Genomic DNA, 20,244 nt, shown 5'->3' on the forward strand with positions numbered 1-20,244 from the left:
TTGGCACCTGATACTTGAGAACCTTTAATGTTAAGTTGAGGGATCTGGATTTGGGCTAGTGGGCCATGATGGAGGAGGCACTGAATATTCTTGAGCCAGGGAGAGCATGAGCAATACAAGGCTTAGACAAGTTCCTCTAGGTCAAGGGTCAGCAAACTCTTTCTGTGAAGAGCCAGATGATGAATGCGGTAGGTTTTATGGGCCGGGGGCTTCTGTCATGGTTATCACCTCTGCCAGTGTAGAGAATGGGTGTGGCTGTGTTCCCATATGACTATAATTGCAAAAACAAACAATGGGCTGGATTTGGTTTCCAACCTCTGCTCTAGCTGTAGAGTGGAGATCAGATAGGGTAGCAGGGTGTTCCTTAGGACATGAATCAACAAAGCCAGGACAAATGTGTGTGCTCAGGCCAAATGGAGAATGGAGAGAGTGGACAGAGCCATGAGAGGGGCTCTCCATCATGGCCAGTACACAGTAGGCAATGAACTAATGTTGTTGAGTTTCGAGGTGAATAAACTGTAGGACCTAGTCACTGGTTAGTTATGGGGGGTGATGGAGAAAGCAGGAAGAAGATTCAGAATGGGGAGCCACGAGGAGCAGGTAGCACCCAATGGTTTGGCACTTACTAAATCTAAAATTCTAGCAGGACGTGTATGATGAGTCCATGATGACTGTTTATTCATTGAGTGGAAGTCTATTGAGCACCACTGAATGCCAAGCCTTGCAGATATAATGGAGTACAAGACAAGCGAGGTTCATATTCTGGGGGAGTCTAGCATCTAGCAGGTAAATGACAATAAGCGGAAAAACAGATGTCAGCAGCTACCAGGCAGTGAACACCTGTCATCTGCCAGGTGCTATTCTAAAGGCCATGTATGGGGGTAGCCATTTAATGCACACAACAACCCCTGAAAGAGGTGTGACTATTATGACCATTTTAGAGATGAAACCACTGAGGCGTGGAGAGAGTAGGCACGTTATCCAGGGAGACAAAGCTAGTGATTAGAAGTCTAGGTCTTGAGCCCATTCACTTCACTGTACTGTCTGTTACTGAAGACAGTGCTGTCATTGAAGAAGATCTCATAGTGATGAAGAAAATCAACAGGACCCTGGGACAGAGAATAATAGGGACAGTAGCATTTAGATACAGAGACCGGAGGTAGCCTTGGGAAGAGTGCAGGAAGAGTTTGCCAGCCAGAGGAAACAGCACTGTGAATGCCCCGAGGCAGCAAAGACCTTGTGATGCCAGGGGGGCCCTGTAGTGAACAAGGGGAGTGTGGCATAGCAGTTCTGGTGGCCCAGTATCAGTTCTCATTCACCCCATCAGCCCCTCTAAACGGGCATCGTAATCCTCTGTTTCACAGGAAGAAACAGGTTCAGAAGCATCAGATTGATTTCCGTCAGTGGTAGAGAGGGCAGGTGGTGGGATTATGTCTGGTAAGTAGTTGACAGTGCAGACTCCAGAGATAGGATGGATCTGGAGACCTTGAAGAGGGGCTTAAGGCCCCAACGGATAGCTTCAGCCTCCCAAGTAAAGCCAGAGAGGGCGGCCATACGGGGGGCACTGGAGCCCTGAGGGGAAGGGAGTGGCACAGGGCCCTGAAGGGGTAATGAGAAGTCCCACGTGTGGCCCATCAAGATTAGCCTCCTGTATTGGCAGTGGACCCTGGCAGCACGGAGGAGCAGAGGGGAGACCAGGGGAGTCCTCCCCGCTCTGTGCCTGAATGTGAGGGCCGGCCCGCTCCTCGGTGACCCTCGTGCCTCTGTGCCTGCAGGACATCATCCTCACGGTGAAGGAGAAGCTGTCGATCCGAAGCACAGAGTACTTCGCACTGGTCCTGGAGGAGCAGTACAATGTCTCACGGCTGCACCTGCTGCATGAGGAAGAGCTCATCCAGCAGGTAACACCTGCCTCTGCTCCCAGTGGGGAGATCTGGGCAGGGTGAGCTGCATGCCTCGGCCACAGCCTTTGGGTACAGGGTGCAGTGCATCTGCAGGTTTGATGTGCTTTCTTGTGCCCAGACAACACAGAGCTCACTCAACCTGGTTTGTGAACAAAGTTAGGCAGGCCTCCGTTTTGCAGACGAGGAGAAAGAGGCTTAGAGAGGTAAGGTAGTTTACTCAAGGTAAGGCAACCACTAGACCCCATCTTTTGCTTCCAGATCTGATGACCTTCCTCTGAACCGCCCACCTTTGAGATGTCAGGGAAGCATCTGTTGCTAGGGCTCAGCCCTTTCTGTGAAACTTGTCCTGAGCAGGACAGGGCTAACACAGTCAGTCGATCTATATCATTCAGTCTTTTAGCCGTGTAGTGCTTTGTTATACCAGCTTTCAAAAGCCAAACACAGGTCAGTTCCATAAATTCTTATTGAGTGTGTACTACTATAAAGATGAGTAGGATTTCAGTAATTGGAAAAGGAAAGGGGGCTTTTTTTAAGAAGAGGGAGCAGCATGAACAAGGCATGAGCTCATGGAAGCCGCTCTGAGTGTTCCTCATTGCAGATGAATTCCTACCATGGTCACTCATTTCCTAACATTGCTGCTTACAAACTTAAAAAAAAATCACTTCTGTTCCATTAGCATTGGAAAAAGAAATCAAATTAAACCACTGAAATAGTTGAAGTGAAGAAAAAGTAAGGTACAGGGTATATTTATTATATATACCCACATAATGTATTGTATACTACTATTTGTGGGAAATGAAGGAATGTACATTTATTTATAGGAGCATAAATACACATACAGTCTCTGGAAGGGTATATAAGAAACCAGATGCAGAGATTTCTTCCGGAAAGGGGAACAGGTTGATGGGATGAGTGTGAAACTGTTCTTTTGAGCTTTTTACATCTTATACCCATGGGAAAGTCAATCAAGGGCACAGGTCTGTGCTGATGTGGGAAGAACCAAAACTGAAATCTCTAGGGACTATCTTTCATTGTCTTTTTTAATTTAAGTTGTTTTGTGGGATAACTGAGAGCGAAAACAGAAGATGAACCGTGTCTCTCTTATGCGTTGCAGGTAGTGGAAAGGGAGGAGTCACATGACTACCGCTGCCTCTTCAGGGTTTGTTTTGTCCCCAGGGACCCCCTGGACCTCCTGAAAGAAGACCCTGTGGCCTTTGAATACCTCTATCTGCAGGTGACCTGGTCTGCCCTTGCTAAAATAACAGTGGTTTTTCTCAAAGATGGCACATTGGGTTATTTTGAACATGAGCTCAAGGCAATTAAGCAACTCATTGGTAGGGATTATCTTGGTCTGAGGGAGAGTAGGCCTGATTATCCCTTAGAATTCCATTTTATGTCACTGAGTTGCTATGTTAGGCGATTTGCAATATATTAATGAACTTAAAGCTTAGTCCTCAATGTAGATTTACATTTTCTAACACCATCTTTCCGTTCTGTTCCGTTGCTCAGTCGTGTCAGACTCTTTGCGACCTCGTGGACTGTAGCCTACCAGGCTTCTCCATCCATGGGATTCTCCAGGCAGGAGTGGGTTACCATTTCCTTCTCCAGGATCTTTAGAGTTATGGATTTTATTGCCAAAAGGGGCAACCAAGGTCACACAGGCAAGAATTGGCAGAGCTAGGTCTCCAAGTTGCCTTTCACCCAAGAGCACTAGGAGCACTAGGAACCCAATCCATGTGTTCTTGTTTCCCAGTGTCTCTGATCTCATCTCTCCTAGAGCTGCAGTGATGTGCTCCAGGAGCGCTTTGCGGTTGAAATGAAGTGCAGCTCAGCACTCCGGCTGGCAGCCCTGCACATCCAGGAGCGGATCTACGCATGTGCGCAGCCGCAGAAGATCTCTTTGAAGTACATAGAGTGAGTGGCGGGGGACTTCGGTGTCCCGCCAACAGCAGCTGTGTTGCATTTATCACTTGGCTGGCCCTGAGCCAGGATGGCCAGAATCCACAAGAAGCTGACACTCACCCACCTCCCCATCTGTCCATTGTCTTCCCTTCATTTCCCTCTGCACCCTCTCCAACACAGCCTGGCTTCCCCCAAGGTCAGAACCCGGATGCTCCCTCTGGGGCCCAAGCCAGCTCCAGATGGAATGACACAGGATCCCTTTGTAAATTCCCAGTTCCTGGGAGGATATCTCAGGAAATCAGTTGACAACTTCAGCATCAAGCTCTTCTGAGAGCAGGAATTCCCTGGAAGTTCATTTGTGGTGAACGAAATCCTGTTGTGTTACATTCCTATTAGAGCAGTTTCAAGTCCTGAGGCTCTGACACCTCCAGATTCTTAGCTTAAAATGTCACTTTGCTCTGGCTGGTATCACCCAGATTTACTCATCTCCTCACCAAATCTCAGCTCTGTCTTGCCTACTGATGAATTATATTTTTAAAAATTTATTTTTTTTTCTGTTTTAGACAGACATTTTTAATCTTAATAGAGTTTATCTAAAAGTTCATGTCTCATTTACATTTCTTAGAACTTTTTTTTTCACTCAAGGTAATTTCTTTGTTGACAAACTTGTAACAGATATGATATTTAATTTATATTGTACCTAGGTTCAGTTCAGTTCAGTTCAGTCGCTCAGTCGTGTCTTGGCCTTCCCCCTGATATCCTAGTTTAAATCTCTAGAAAGTGGGACCTGAGAATCTGTATTTTTAACTAGTTTGTTGGGTGGGGTGGTGGGGGATTAGGCTGGCATCATCCTCAAGCATGGCCTCAGGGATTCACATGTTCTGTGTGTTGCCCTATGAGACTGTGCTGAACACGTGTAAGGAGTAATGGGCTCCTTGAATGATCATGGGGTTTAATTCCAGAATGGCTCATTTTTGTGGAGTGTGTGTATGTTTGTATAAATAAATAGGTAGATAGATATCACACATATACAGTCTTCATATATATATATTTACATATACTCCACAAGACCAGCCAGGTATCTTCTGCTGAGAAAGAAGCTCATAATTACAGTATTCTTGAAACAATAACTACTGAATCAAATATAATTACGTTCTTCATTAGAGTCAAGTTCACTGTAGACATGAGCCTCCTTGTCTCCAATGTCTCATGGCAGGAAGGATTGGGGAATTGAGAACTTTATATCTCCAACTTTACTACGAAACATGAAAGGAAAAGACATCAAGAAAGCCATCAGCTTCCACATGAAGAGAAACCAGAACTTGCTGGAACCCAGACAGAAGGTAATTTAGCCATAGCCCCTGCCAACCACACGCTGATTGTTGTGAAACCTCAGGGGGAGAATTTTCAACACTGCCTGCATTTTAGGTAAATGAATAGCTCTGACTTCAACAGTCTTTTTTTGTTTTCTTTTTTTTTCACCCTTATTTAAGCAACTTATTTCTGCTGCCCAGCTACGTTTAAATTACCTACAGATCCTTGGGGAACTCAAGACGTACGGTGGGAAAATCTTTAATGCTACTTTAATGGTATGTATTAAAGAATTTCTTATAAGGGATGCAAGAGAGCCTCTGAACATCAGTGTATCTTTTAGTTTAAAATTCCTGAGGACTGTCATGGACTAGAATTTGTTTTGGAAAGTGAACATTATGACGTCAGGGAGCGTCTATCATGCCATTGCTTGACACCAGCCCTCTGACAGATGCTGGGGGAGGCAGAGCTGAATGAGACATGGTTCCCATCCTCGAATGATGCAACGAGGCACAAAACAGGGCAGAGCAAAGCCATGAGAGGCACAGGACCATTATTGGAAAGTCAAAGAGACCACCACTGCCAGCTTCAGGTTGAATGGAAGGAGAAGGGATTAAGGAAAGGCAAGAGGTTGCATTTGGCCAGGTTTCAGAGGAAAGGCATTCTGAGGGCAAGATACTGTGATCAGTTTACCCTTTAGCTTTGGGTATATGAAGGTGAAGAGGAAAAAAGGGAAATCATGAAGAAAAGATAAGAATGTTAGACTGGAGGCTGGGGCCCTGATTATTCAGAAGGGAAGAAGTGAGGAATGGACCTGAGAAGGGAAAACAAGAAAAAGAGTCCTCTGCTGTGTTATCCAATCCTCCCTTGGTCTGCTTTTTGGTGCCTAGGCCTAGAGCTCTGTGCTCTGCTGCAGTCAAGTGATGTAGGATGTGGCTTAAGGGAATTCTGCCCCCACCAGTCAGCCCCAGAACTCTCAAGCACAAAGCCAGACAATTTACCAATTAGAGATTTAAAAAAATAATAGTAGCAAAGCTCCTTTCAGTGGATTTGGTGTGCTTCTTAGTCATTTACGGTGATGCGTTAATTTAATTAGGCTGCTGACCTAACAATGTAGATGGAAAAAGAGAATTGATGTTTTGAAAGAAAGGAAGAGCATCTGATTGTTTGGGGAAGAGAAAAATTAGTCGAGTCTTTGTACAAGTAGTGGACTAAATGGTGGAGAAGACACTAGATCACAGAAAGGAAACTTGAAGGTACAAGAAAAACTACCCACTTTTCTCTAGGGCTAATCCTGCCCTCTGCCAACTATCCGGTTCCTGTGTCCAGTTCCTCTTTACCTTTCATATTTAAGGAAAGACCTGGGAGTGGGAGAAGTCCAACTACATTGAACTGGCTCAGGGTGCTTGCTGGTCACTGGAGGTACAGACGTAGACGTACACAGACTCTGTTGTCAGGGACCTTAAAGGAATATGCAACGCAAATACAAATAATAACAGTAAGAAATCTGAGCTTAGAAGTGCTAGAAATCCTAGTCCTAGACAGTTCTATGCTGCCCAAGAAGGACAGAGGATGTGGTGTGGAATCAACATAGAAAAGGACTGTTCTGGTTTGAGGAGCAGATCAGGTGGCGTTTTCAATGGGCAGTAGGTTTTGATGGAAGGTTCTAAAAAAGGGTGGGTTTTCAATAGGTAACGATAACAAGGGATTCCAAGTGGAGGGCACAATGTGAATTTAGGCACATAGGTGTGAAAGTATATGGCTGTGTTTATGGAACAGGTAAAAGTCCCGTGGTTTGATCCTCTATTGTGAAGAGTATTATGGGAGATAAATTTATACTGAGTTTATCTGTAAATGGGGCCCAGGTTAGGCTGTCACCTAACTTGGTCATCTAGAGGAGTGGTGAGGGGTTTGCAGAGAGAGGTATCATGTCCTACATGTGTAATGTATTTTCCCTAGCTTGTGAATGGAAACTAATTCCTCTTCCTGCCCTCTGCAGTTACAGGACAGAGAATCCTACGTTGCCCTTCTGGTTGGAGCCAAGTATGGCATTAGCCAAATTATCAATAGCAAACTCAACATCATGTCCACGTTGGCAGAGTTTGCCAACATCAGCCGTGTAGAGCTGACAGAAGAGTCTGAGAAAGTGAGCATGGTCAAAGTGTATCTCCAGGATGTCAAGGTAATGCATGGGGAAGAAATTTTGAATCCAGCTTCTGGAATCTGGGGCTAAATTTCTTGAGGGTAGTTTATGTGAGTTTGAATATTAACAGAGTCTCACATCCATCATTTTCTTAAGAGATGGAATTATCCATCCTGTCCCATCAAAGGGAAAGTAATGAACAGGGTACATTTTCCTGGGCAGGTCCTAAAAGGTTTTTTTTCTATAAACTGAGCTTGACCATGTACTTTCCTGACAGGTTCAGCAACCTAGATGGGAGCACCAGAGGGTATTATCACATACATTAGACCAGAATGGCTGCCCAAGATTTTGGGTGACAGCAATTAAAATAGATCAGTGGTATAGGGTACTTCCTGTACCTCTCTGGAAGGTCCTACGTTTATCTTGCATCCTTTGACTTAACCCAACATGCTCAGGACTGGTGCTTCATTCTTCTTATCCCCCTCTCCTTCCTTCTCTACTCGATCCTGCTCCTTTCTCTTTTCTAGGTCAGGTCTTGAAGAGGTGCAATAGCATGAATGAACAGGGTGGGGTGGTTGGGATGAGGGGCTGGGGTAGGGATAGAAGGACAGGAGACACTGTGGAGACTGGATGGGAGGAACCCACTGCATGTGTGAGTGCTTGTGTGGCTGTGTGTGTGCATACTCATTTCGAATCTTGTAGGTGAGGACAGGTATATTGTCGGGACACCAGGGAGCCTGTCTATGGACCGTGGCTGAAATCTCTCATGGGCCCCACATGGCCTGATTGCCCTTTCTATCGCTTGCTGCCAGCCTTCAGACTTTGTATCCCTTGTTGCCAGCCTTAGCCCTTTATGCACTTAAGAGCCTGTTTACCTTCAAAGGTTCTGACTTTGCTGCTGGAATCCAACAGTGCAAAAGACCTAGCCTGCCTGATTGCTGGGTACTACAGGCTGTTTGTTGACCCAGTGACCTCCATTTTCCTCTGGCCTGGAAACAGACAGCAGGTGCACCGGGTGTCTGCTGAAGAAGGTGAGGTGCTGAGGCTTGGACCCAGTAAGGACAGGCCTACTTCACTGCCTTGTAGGTCAAGGCAGCCTGAAAGGGGTTGGTGCATTGAGTGGAGCTGAGGCTTCCACTCAAGGGGATGAGAGCTGTGTCTCCATTCGTTTCTTGGTAAACAGCTGATCTTTCCAAAATTGTAAATAGAGAGGATTTCTATGTACCTGAGAGTCCCATAAAGCCAAGGAAGACTGTGGAAGGTCTCTGATTCCCTGTAGTATTACCTAAAATCATCTCTAAGATTCACAGTATTTTATCTTTGACAGTAAAACAAGATGTCACTTATTTGTTTAGAAAGTATAGCTGACCTAGCTTCTCATCTCATGCCTCTTTTGCTTCTCTTGAATTATAATAAAAATTCTCTGCCTTACATGTTTATTAAGAACAGGGTACATAGAGATAGAAGGTAAAAATCATATGACATAAGGAATGAAGTAGGGGAGGCCAGATTAGGTGAACATTTTCCCAGTTTCCACCAGGCTTTTGCTTCAGCACTATTGATGCAGCATTCTTCCCAGTGGTTTGCTGATAAATGTTTAACAACTGTCTCTGCAGGGGAAGAAACGAAATGAAACAGAACCCTGATTTGAAGCAGTTGCCTAAACATTGGCAATGGCATAGACACCGTGTCAGCTATACTTTCTAAACAAATAAGTGACATCCTGTTTTACTGTCAAAGATAAAATTTCAAGGCCCTGACATGCTGTCACTGGACATGGAGGTGGGGAGAGGTGCTCAGTACCGCACCATCGTATGGCATTTCCTCCATGTGGATAAGACAGGCATAAGTAACCTCAGAGACTGGCTGATCGGAAACTAAGAATTCAGAGGTGAAGAGTTTCCTGTGCTTGTTCCCCTTGTGTTTAACACAGCTTATTAACAAGGGATGATGCCTCTGAGACTGCACCCCGTGGAGCCATGCTGTTGTGGAGGCCTGGTGGGGTGGTCACAGGAGGCCTACTTCAACCTGTTTAAAATAGGCTATGATGAACATGGTAAAGTTACCCAGGCAAAGCGGGGAGGAGTGATCCTTTGAAGCAGAGGGACACAATGGAGGCGGGAAGGCTGAGAAGCTCTCTGTAGTAGCTAGAGCATGGGGCAGGCTGCAGCAAGCAGCCAGGCTGCTGAGGAAGGGTGGGGGCTGCACTGTCAGAGGGCGACCAGACTGCTGAGGCTTACCCTGTGAGAGCCCCCAACCTCAGTGGGAGAGCTTAGGTTCTTCCCTGTGGGTAAGAGAAACCATCAGAGGTTTAAATACAATGTGATATGATCAGAGAGAAGAGGGGATTTTTTTTGTTTGGGTTTTTTTTTTTTGGCTGTGGTGTGTGGCATGCAGTATCTTAGTTCCCTGACCAGGGATCAAACCCGTGCCCTCTGCAGTGGAAGCGTGGCACACTAACCACTGGACCACCAGGGAAGTCCCCAGAGAGAAGTTGAAAACAGATTGCACCTGGAGGTTTATGGTGCATGAGCAATTTGAGACCTGGCTCAATGCCCCCCAACCCTCTCACCATGAATCCTTCCAAGTACCAGCAGTGGGTTGCTACGCCAGGCTTCAGAACGATGCCAGCCTAGCAGCCTCAGAACCCCCATAAAGTTAGTAAAAATACAGATTCTCAGGCTCTCCTCCCTAGGTATTAGACTCAATACATCAGGGTGAGGTCCAAGGATATGCAGCTGTTGTTGTTTTTAATATGATTCCCTGTCTGATTTTGATGTCCAGTCAGGATAGAGCTGAGATTTTTAGGAGGGGTGTAGCAAACCACCTAAATACCCGGCTGTTTCCATAAACAGATAGATCTCCTTGGAGGTGGAGGTAATTCTGTCTCACTTAGGTGGCTCAGATAGATGTGGGAAGGAGACTTGACACTTGTGTGGAGAACATGGAAATTTGGAGTCCTGTGGATCCCGTGTCAGTCAGCATAGCACAGTCCAGGCCTGCCACCCTGCTGGACCTCTGTTCCCTCATCTGCAAAATAAGAGGGCAGGCAGAGTGGGGGCGGGTGGACACATGAGCATCTGCCAGTCCCCTAATCCTCTCACATAACTCCTGTGTCAGGCTACGAGTCCAGGGCCTGCAGCGACTCTGAGGAGTCATCCGAAGTGGACTGCGTGCTGGAGCCCCTCTCTGACAGACGCCTGCCAAAGCTGGGCCCCTGCAGACCACTTACAGAAGAAGAGCAGCCTCCTGGGGAGAGCTCCACACCTGCAGTGGCTGAGAAAGGCCCAAGCACTTGCGGAGCCAACAGCACAACAGACAGCGCCGAATCTGAGGCATCCGACTCAGCCAACACTGAGAGCCGAGGCCGCAGGACCAGCGGCTCCAGCGAGTCCATGGACGCCCTGGAGGAGGATGACCTGGATGCCTGCTCCTCCAGCAGGTCCGGCTTCTTCCACCTGGGCTTGCCTGGCTTCCCGGAGGGTCTTGATTCAGACAGCCAGGAGGAGAGAAGCAGGGTTGAAACCAGTGGCTTCCTCTGTCTCCTGGACCTGGCCCACAGAGCCAACCCTCAGAGCCAGAAGACAGAGTTTTCTGAGAGTCCTGCTCCTGAGGCCCTCAGCTGGGGGCCAGAACTGAATGCTCTCAGGCTGGACCCCAGGCTGTATGAGGGCAGCCGGATTGACTACTACAGCCTCTGTGCCAACGTCTCCCCGGCCAGCCACCTGAGCGACAGCTCTGATAGCATGGCTACCCGGCAAGGTGGGGGCACGGCAGCCCTGGGCCAGCGGGGAGGGTCTGAGGCCTCGTCCAGCTCCATGCTTCAAGCCCTGGCCCCAGGCCTGCCACTGGCCTTGGAGGATGGCAGTTCCGACGAGGAATACTATGATGCAGCTGACAAGCTCACACCCCCAGATGCCCTATCAGGTGAGCCCTCCCTGGCAAGTCTGTGGATCGTGCAGGTAGCTCATCAGTCCCCAGGGAAGGCGGTGTGCAAGCCTGAGGGGAAAACATTTGGGTAAAGCATGGGTGCTCGTTCTCTTTTGAGGTGGACTCCCTGGGCTCAGTGGACCACATTGTGGGCATCCCAACTTCAAGTAAGGGCTACAGGGGAGGTTCAGAGAACTGTGGACAGGCAGAGATGGGTGGCATTAATTCCACAGTGGGAATCAGGGAAGGCTTCCCAGAAGAGGCGGCAAATGGGCCAGGCCTTGTGAGATGGACAAAATTCACAGAGAAAGAAAAGGTTTGCTATGAGCGCCCAGCAGAGGGAAGCAGCTGTGCTATTGTTGACCTGGAAGCTTTAAATGAGGCCTTTAAAAGAACCTAACCAGCAGGCCATGGATGGTCCTTAAGGGACTCAGACGTAGGTGGGAAGATCAGATTCTTCATTCTTTCCTTCACTAAGAGTGTGGGGTGTCTTTCCTCATAGAATGACTTCCTAAGCTGACCTGAGGTCCTTGCAGAACATTCACACTCACACTCACACATACACTCTCTCTCCCCCTCTCTCACTGCACTCTGAAGGAAAACAAAAATTGGAAAACGGCGCCCAGATATTAAGAGCAACCTGCTAGGAGCAGGGGAAGCTGTGAGCCCTCCTTTGTGTCCCAGCCCTTTCCCGTTGCTCCCTGTCCTTTTGTGGTTTCCCACTGCTTGTGGGAGAAAGGCCAGCTCCTTAGCAGCCCCTGTGAGGTTTTTCCAGGCCCTCTGTGACATGGCCTCGGTGTGTCTCTCTCCTTCCCCCTGAACCCTCTCCCTGCATTCCTGCCACACAGACCTCCTTGCCATTTTTAAAAGTGCCCAGTTCTTTCCTGCCTCCAGCCTTTGCGCATGCCACTCCATCCACCTGAAACACTCCTTACCCTCATCTTTGGCTGCTGCTGCCCTTCTATCTCTCAGGCCTTACCTGGAAATTCACTTCCTCTGGGGATATTAACCAGACTGCCAGGACGAGGTCTCCCCATCCCCATCACACGCCCTGGGTGCTTCCTGCCTGTTGCTGCTGCTGCTGCTGCTGCTAAGTCGCGTCAGTTGTGTCCGACTCTGTGCGACCCCATAGACGGCAGCCCACCAGGCTCCTCTGTCCCTGGGATTCTCCAGGCAAGAACATTGGGGTGGGTTGCCATTTCCTTCTCCAGTGCATGAAAAGTGAAAGTGAAGTCACTCAGTCGTGTCCAACTCTTAGCGACCCCATGGATGGAGAAGCCCTGTAGCCTACCAGGCTTCTCCATCCATGGGATTTCCCAGGCAAGAGTACTGGAGTGGGGTGCCATTGCCTTCTCCCTTCCTGCCTGTAGCTGCATATTTATTTGTGTGATTTTTGTATGGATATTTCTCTCCTTCACTAAAGCGAAAGCTTCTGTGATGTGGGAATGGTACATTTGACAATCACCTCTGTGTCCTGCCACAGAGTTCCTGGCAGTTGCTGCTAGATGGATGAATGAATGCAGTCTCCACCATCTACCCCAATTTCATTCTACTGATTAGTAGAAACCCACGGCCAGGTTGTGCACTGCTCCCCAGAGAACACAGTCAGCTGCCATCCATGCCTCCAGTCTTGTCCCGCTAGGCCAGTCATTGTGCTGGAGACATGATAGGGGTGAGACAGACCATCAGTCAAGGCCTTCCTTTGTGGGAGTCCAGTCAGGGAGATAAGGTCCACATTGGACACTTTCTCTTTCATGGAGAGCCAGTGAGGTGATGGGGAGGCAGCCCAGACCTGGGACTTCATGGGCCCGGGGTCTGCTTGGGCCACTGACTCACTGAAAGCCTCTCCCTTTTTTAAGTTTCAGAAACACCCTTGGCCAGTGGCTGAGGGGCCTAGAGCAGAGCAACAACTTCAAAAAGTGTCTGGGCATCAAAATCACCCAAGGGTCCTGAGTCAAATACTATGAATTCCTAGACCAGCCTCAAAGATTCTGCTTCAGGAGGTGTGAAGAGCAGCGGAGGATTTGATGAGGCTTTTAATAAGGTTCAGCCAGGTTGGAAAAAACCAGTCTGGGTATAAGAGCCCTCTGATTCTCAGGCATTAGCCAGTGATCCTAATTCCTTCTGGCTGATTCCCAGGACTTCTTCATAGAAGTGTTCTCCTTTTAGAAAGATCCATCTTGGTATGCATCAGATCCCTCATGCCCTCGACTAAGAGTCACAGTCACTTTTTCTCAAAAGAAAGTTCCTTCAGAACGCTCACCCTGTGGTGATGATCGTAACAATAATGGCGCAGGCTTCCTTTAGTGAACACTCACTAGGCACAGGCTTGTGCTAGGAGCCTGATATGTACTAAGTCATCTGTCCAGCATGGCAGTGTTGATGGACAGCACCGGTGCTGCCTGACTTGGGTTAATGAGCGGAAGTGAGATAGTGTTGGAAGGATGTCAGATGGCTTAGAGAATTGCCAGCAGAGGTGAAGCCCTGGTTCTGACATAGGCAGAGAGACCAGACCAGGAGGCTAGGCAGCAGGCTTCCTCATTGTCCTGTTAGGATTCTGCGGCTGCAAAGAGTGGGTTGTACTGGTTTATTTGTTTGTTTTTTTCTATTAATGTGTTTGAGTTTGAAATTTCAGGAAATTTTGTGACTGACTTTCTAGCTCATATCTCTGACCGCTTGGCTGATATGGAGAGGACTCCTTCATTAATAGTTTCAGCAGCCTATAATTGTTGGAGAGATGTCATCTCCTGAAAGGAAGTTGACCCAAAGACAAGGCAATGGATGTTGGGCAACCTGTAATCAAAACACATCTACCACAGTGCTCATCCCCATCTCTCAGAAGAGGAAACTGAGGAGCTTGAGGTTTAACATGCCCCAGGCTACATGGCCCAGCCAGGATTCAAACCCAGGCCATCCTGCGTCCTGAGCCCAAGATCTACACATCTCTTTGTGTTTCTGCTTTTCATCTTCTTTTTCCTTTCTTGATTCTCAGGGCTCAGAGCTGCTTCTGCTGTAGAAACCAGTGCCCCAGGATCACAGAAAGAGGCCAGCACCTGCAGCCCTGAGGTCAGCCTGAATCCTGGGCCAGATGGAAGACAGCCAAGCAGAAGGGGAGGGGTGAAGAAGTACGCCAAGAGCCTGAGGAAAAGGAGGTCTTTCCTGCAGACCGACCACACCTGTCAGGTCTCCTTTCCCCTGGTGCCGTCAGCTTCCTTGGAGAGCGTGGACGGCATGTGCTACTATGACCGGGAGCCCTACCTGGGCCTCGGTGCGCCCTCCCCAACTGTGTCCTCGCTGCAGGATGTGCAGGGGGAGCCTGGCGTCCTGGAGACCAAGGCCCTGGGGCTGCTGACTCCCCTGAGGGAGACCAAGAGCGAAAACCCAGCCTCCCGGGCCATGGAGATGGAGCCAGAGACCATGGAAACCAAATCTCTCATCGACTCTCGAGTGTCATCTATTTCTGCCATTCGCCTCCGGATTGACCCTAACCATAAAGAGAATTCTGGGATTGCCCCTCTGACCTCCAGTGTTTCCAATTCCCCAGAAAACACCCCTCATGGTCTCAACCCTGGCTCATCTGGCCCAGATACCGCTCAGGCAGGGCCTCCCCAGACCTTACCTCCATTTCAAGACTTGAGTGGCAGTGCCCCCCAAGAACTCACCGTGGAGCTTGGGAACAGCACCTCCTCCCTCTCTAGTGCTGGTGGGAACCCAAACAGAGTCTGCCTGACTATCAGCCCAGGGCCGCATGCTATTGCTCAAGGAGACACACTGGAGCCGGGAGGAGTTCAGTTGGAAACAGGATTGGGATCTCTGTTTATAAATCCTATGCCAGAAACTGCCCCCCAGGACACAGAGCCTTTGTTGTCTCCTCGAGACGGACCTAAAAGTGATGACTGTGGAGTAAATTCGGAAGAGACGATGGCTTCTTTCCCTGCAAAGGAGGAGCGACAAGGACAGCCATCTCTGGAACATGGTAGAGAAGTTACAAACAAAAATGACACCAGCTTATTTCGTGACGAGTCTGGGAAGGATCCAGGTGACCCCAAGGCTGATGGGTTGGATGCTCTTCCGCAGACTACTGGTGTCAGTGCTACGGCTGGTGGCATGGTGGCCTCCCTCTTCTTGGAGACTCCTGTTGCAGTGACTGAGCAGACCCCACCAAGTTCCCCTACAGAACCCCAAGGACAAAGCAGCGAGATCCCAGGTCAAGCCTGCCAGGCCCAAGAACAAAAACTATTGGCAGAGTTGGATTTTAATTCAGATTTCTTGCTTAGGGACCAGACCATTTCATCAGCCTTCTCTCTAGAGGAGGTCAAGGCAGAGCCACCTAATCATGTGACAGGGGAAGACACCACCCCTGGGGGCATTCCCCAGCATGTCTCTTTGAATCCAGGGCCTCCTCTGCCAGAGCCACTACCATGTGCCCAAAAGGAGCCCCACTTAGAAGGTTCAAACCGTTTTTCGGTGCCAGAAAGCAAAGGCAAAAGGCCTGGCATCTGCCTTCCTGCTGAGAAGTCTTTTCTGTGCTTTGCCCCAGAGAGCTATCCTAAAGGTTCTGGCAGTCTCAGGACAGCCCCATTGTTGGGGTTTGCAGGTGTGAATGAGACAGTGGCCCCCAAGATGGGCATGGAGCAGTGCAGCTGCCAGTTCTCCTACGTCACGTGCTTCCGTGGCCTGCAGCCAGAGACAGAGGGGGAGGACGGAGACTTGGAAGCGTGTCCAGCAGCCCCCCTCACCTCACCGCCGTCTGCAGGAGGCCAGCTGGCTCTGCGCTGGAGGCCTGCCCGGGCCCACAGCTGCAGCGCCGAGCTCCCATCGAGGAACAGCCACATCTGGCCCGAGTACTGCTCCAGGGCTCTAAGACAGCTGAAAGCTGCCCCTGCCAGCATCCCTGAGGGCTTCATCCAACTCATGGAGAGCTTGCTGGAATTACAGGACATTTTAGAAGCTTCCTGGGGGAATGGGAATAAACACCCCCCTGAGAAGTGCACCTGGCACTTTTCTGAAAGCCGGAGCCGCCTCTGCATGGGCTCCCAAAAGCTCCTGTCAAGCTGTCAGCACGTGATCAGAATGGACCAGACCCCGGAGGAGATGCAGAGTGCTGTGCGGGACACCTTCCAGCACCTGGTCCAGCTGGCTGGCCTGTGCTTCCAGTTCACAGACTGCAGCCACTGCTCCACCCACCACAGGGAGGCAGTGGGGAACCTGAGGGATGTGGTGTATACCTACCACCAGTTTGTGGAGGCCGCTAAGCTGACCTGTGAGAGAGGCTACCATGACCTGAGTGTGAAACTCTTGGCCCGTCAGTGCACGGCCCTCACGGCCGCCGTGTTCTGTTTGACCCAGAAGTTCCGGGCCTCCACTGCCCTGTGAGCAGGCCAGTCGCTCTGGCCCCCTGCTCTTCCCTGGACACTTCCCCAAGTGGTGTCTACCATTCTTCTACCCACCCCTCTCAAATGTTTACTATTTAAAGTATTCAAATAAACTACTGCTTAATCTTTGCCTGAATTCTACAAAGTGATGACAAGTTTGGGTCAAAAGCATTCACTCTTATTTGTTCAACATTCACTGGATACCTCCTCTAGTCAGGGCGTGTACTAGGATCTTATTCTTAAAGATGAGTAAGACAAGTCCCTGCCCCTGGCCAGGAGGCTCACAGCCCCTCTGGGCGGGTACAGATAAGCAGACTGCCATCAGTAATGTGTGTACCCTAGGAGGAGCATACTCTGCGAGTGTGGAAGCAAGAAGTCACATTCTGTCCCAAGAATTCAGGGATAGGGGAGGAAGGTGGAGTTGCTGAAAAATCGTTTTAACCTCTCCAAGCACACTGATTTGGCAGTAACCTCTGCAACTATAAGTGAATACCTGTGATATCTGATAGATTCTACCTTCACAAGTTAGGGTTTGCAGCACCTCTACCTGGAGGCCTGGTATTCTTGGTGGCCTCACTGCAATGAGCATAGGTTGCCACTAGGTGGCAGTAAGCACCTTGTTTATATGGCCCCACAGCCAGGCATGCTCTGTGCTTTACCTGAAATTGACTGTACCCTCTATCCGATTTAGGGCTTCCCTGATAGCTCAGTTGGTAAAGAATCTGCCTGCAATGCCTGGATCAAGAAGATCTACTGGAAAAGGGATAGGCTACCCACTCCAGTATTCTTGGGCTTCCCTTGTGGCGCAGCTGGTAAAGAATCTGCTTGCAATGCAGAAGACCTGGATTTGATCCCTGGGTTGGGAAGATCCCCTGGAGAAGGAAAAGGCTATCCACTCCATTATGGCCTGGAGAATTCCACAGACTGTATGGTCAATAGTGTTGCAAAGAGTCAGACAGAACCGAGAGACTTTCACTGCACTCAGATCACTTCTATCCATTTTAAATAGCTAAAAAGGCAAATATTAAAATCCTGAACTAGATTTGCCTTTTGAAGACTAATATTAGAGCAAAAGAAATATATCCAGTACCTTTCGAATTCCAGTTGAGCCAGTTAATCCCTATTAACCTTGGTGGGACCATGATTGGACATGTCTATGTAACTTCTCAGTGCTTTGGTTTTCTCTTCTGAATATGGAGATATTAATAGTGCCTGCTTTGTGTGGTAGAAACTAGTAAATGGTCAATGAAAGTTAGTAATCATCCCCCAAGTTTATGGATGCTTCTCCCCATCTGAAATCCTTTCTTGCATTTTGTTTTCAGGAAAACTGATTTCTAGATACCCTTGGGATGCCTGGTGGCTTCCCTGGTGGCTCAGACAGTAAAGCGTCTGCCTGCAATGCGGGAGACCCGGGTTCGATCCTTGGGTTGGGAAGATCTCCTGGAGAAGGAAATGGCAACCTACTCCAGTACTCTTGCCTGGAAAATCCCATGGACAGAGGAGCCTGGTAGGCTGCAGTCCACAGGGCCGCAAAGAGTCGGACATGACTGAGCGACTTCACTTCACTTCACTTCTTGGATGCCTTTCCCTCCGACTTCTCTGTACATGCCAAAGATAATTTAGACACTGACTTTGGGCTATCAGAGTTCATTCAAACCCCTCTGGGGCTCCTGATTAGTTGTGAGCTCAGTATGTCCTTTTCTCTGAGGCCCCCTAATTCCTCTCCTTCACCCAGCAAAAGCAGAGCAAAGGTGGGGGCGTTAAGTGACATATCCAAGCTCTTGCCAATCAGAAGGAAAACAGTATTTGGAGAGAAGAGAATCTTCCCATCATCTGTTATCAGTTACTTGTTAACTAGTAACCAGTTAATCAGTACTTGTGCCAGGAAAAGATTTATTTTCTTAGAGGCCTGTTTCTTTTCACAGAATACTTTGAATAAAATTTAAATAAGGCTCTTGAGAACAAATTTGAAGTGGTTTCATGACCATGAAAGTTAGGAACAGAACACCAAAATAATAAAAATTTTTATGATGTTAAACAGGACTTGAATACTTTAATAAGCAGACATCTATAAAGAGCTACATGACTAATTTACATGAACAAAATCCATGTATTCACAAGCTTAGGGAAGGAGCTCAGGACTTCAATGCAATCAGGTCTTGAATCCTGGTGATCAGGGAAGGCTTCCTGTAGGAGGCAGCATTAATTAGAACCAGTATGTCAAGAAGTATTTGTTGAATAGCTACTGTGTGTCAAGTCCTGGGTTTAGTAGATAGGAAGGTAAGTTATTCTCAGGAAAGGTGAAAAATCACTCATTTGTTTATCCTGTTGATGAATATTTACTGTGCAATGTCACTGGGAATATAATCATTTACATGATAGATGTATTATCAGGGAAGACAGAGAAGAGATTTCTGATAGGTTAAGGTGAAATAAAGAAAATGAAGAGTGTCAAGATGGGGCTGGGATGAGCCTATCTTCCCTAGCAGGGATCAGTAAAGGTCTCTCTGAGGAGGGAAGGTTTAAGCTGAAACCTAAAGGGTAAGAAGGAGCCAGGCATTTAAAAAGTGAGAAAAAAGGGAACAGTACTTGCAAAGTACTGTTCAAATCATTGAAACATTTGGTGTGTTTTAATCATTTCAAGAAGATGGGTGTGACTGGAACACAGCAAGCTGGAAGAAGAGTGAAAGATGAAGTTGGAGGGGCATCCATGAACCAGACTGTGCAAGGCCTAAGGAAGATTAGATTTTGCCTTCAAGTACAAAGGGAAACCACTGAGAGGGAGTAAGGGACACACATAATCATCTGGTAAATGGATGGGAGTGGAGCAGGGTGGGCAATGACACCAGCTAGGTGCTCTTTTCTGTGGGGAAGTGGTCATGAGCTCACAGAAAAGGTGTTCGGTACAGCTGAGTGCAAGGTGCATGGATTAGTAGGTGTGGTGGGAGCCACTGAAGACCATTTTAGCCAATTTTCAAGTCCTTGACTGAGTACAAAGCCAAGGCCAACTTCTGAGCAAAGAAGAGACTTTAGAGCTGAGTTTCAGGAAAAAGCCTTCTGGGAGAGGAAATCATGTTTGGTTTCAGTATTTTACAAGTTGTTCCACTGGAAGATAAAGGATGGATTAAGGCATGGACTGAGAGTGGGAGGCGATGGAGAAGTTGTGGAAAGAGGAAAACTGTGGGGCCAAGGACAGATCCAACAAGGCTGTGGTTTCTTGGACAGTAGATATTTCAGGCTCATTCAGGGTTCAGTTCAGTTCAGTCGCTCAGTCGTGTCCGACTCTCCGCGACCCCATGAATCACAGCACGGCAGGCCTCCCTGTCCATCACCAACTCCCGGAGTTCACTCAAACTCATGTCCACGGAGTCGGTGATGCCATCCAGCCATCTCATTCTCCGTCGTCCCCTTCTCCTCCCGCCCCCAAACTTTCCCAGCATCAGAGTCTTTTCCAGTGAGTCAACTCGTCGCATGAGGTGGCCAAAGTATTGGAGTTTCAGCTTTAGCATCAGTCCTTCCAATGAACATCCAGGATTGATCTCCTTTAGAATGGACTGGTTGGATCTCCTTGCAGTATAAGGGACTCTCAAGAGTCTTCTCCAACACCACAGTTCAAAAGCATCGATTCTTCAGCGATCAGCTTTCTTTACAGTCCAACTCTCACATCCCCAGGGTAGGG

General features: G+C 48.3%; 1 protein-coding gene across 2 annotated transcripts in view; it reads left to right on the forward strand.

Annotated features, from left to right (window-relative positions):
- The window catches only part of FRMPD1 (FERM and PDZ domain containing 1), a 162,646-nt gene extending 145,952 nt beyond the window's left edge, over positions 1-16,694 (forward strand). For both annotated transcript variants that reach the window (XM_055427075.2, XM_055427076.2), the window contains exons 8-16: positions 1,776-1,901; positions 3,019-3,138; positions 3,682-3,818; positions 5,023-5,149; positions 5,300-5,395; positions 7,117-7,299; positions 8,144-8,291; positions 10,381-11,187; positions 14,183-16,694. In XM_055427075.2, coding sequence (XP_055283050.2) covers positions 1,776-1,901; positions 3,019-3,138; positions 3,682-3,818; positions 5,023-5,149; positions 5,300-5,395; positions 7,117-7,299; positions 8,144-8,291; positions 10,381-11,187; positions 14,183-16,566 — 4,128 coding nt within the window. In that variant the 3' untranslated portion in view covers positions 16,567-16,694. The remainder of the gene's footprint in view (positions 1-1,775; positions 1,902-3,018; positions 3,139-3,681; positions 3,819-5,022; positions 5,150-5,299; positions 5,396-7,116; positions 7,300-8,143; positions 8,292-10,380; positions 11,188-14,182) is intronic.
- Positions 16,695-20,244: the final 3,550 nt, after the last annotated feature.

Source organism: Moschus berezovskii, chromosome 7 (assembly GCF_049115385.1).
Source record: "Moschus berezovskii isolate FMDL1 chromosome 7, NW_MosBer_1.0, whole genome shotgun sequence".
Taxonomy (NCBI): Eukaryota; Metazoa; Chordata; class Mammalia; order Artiodactyla; family Moschidae; genus Moschus; species Moschus berezovskii.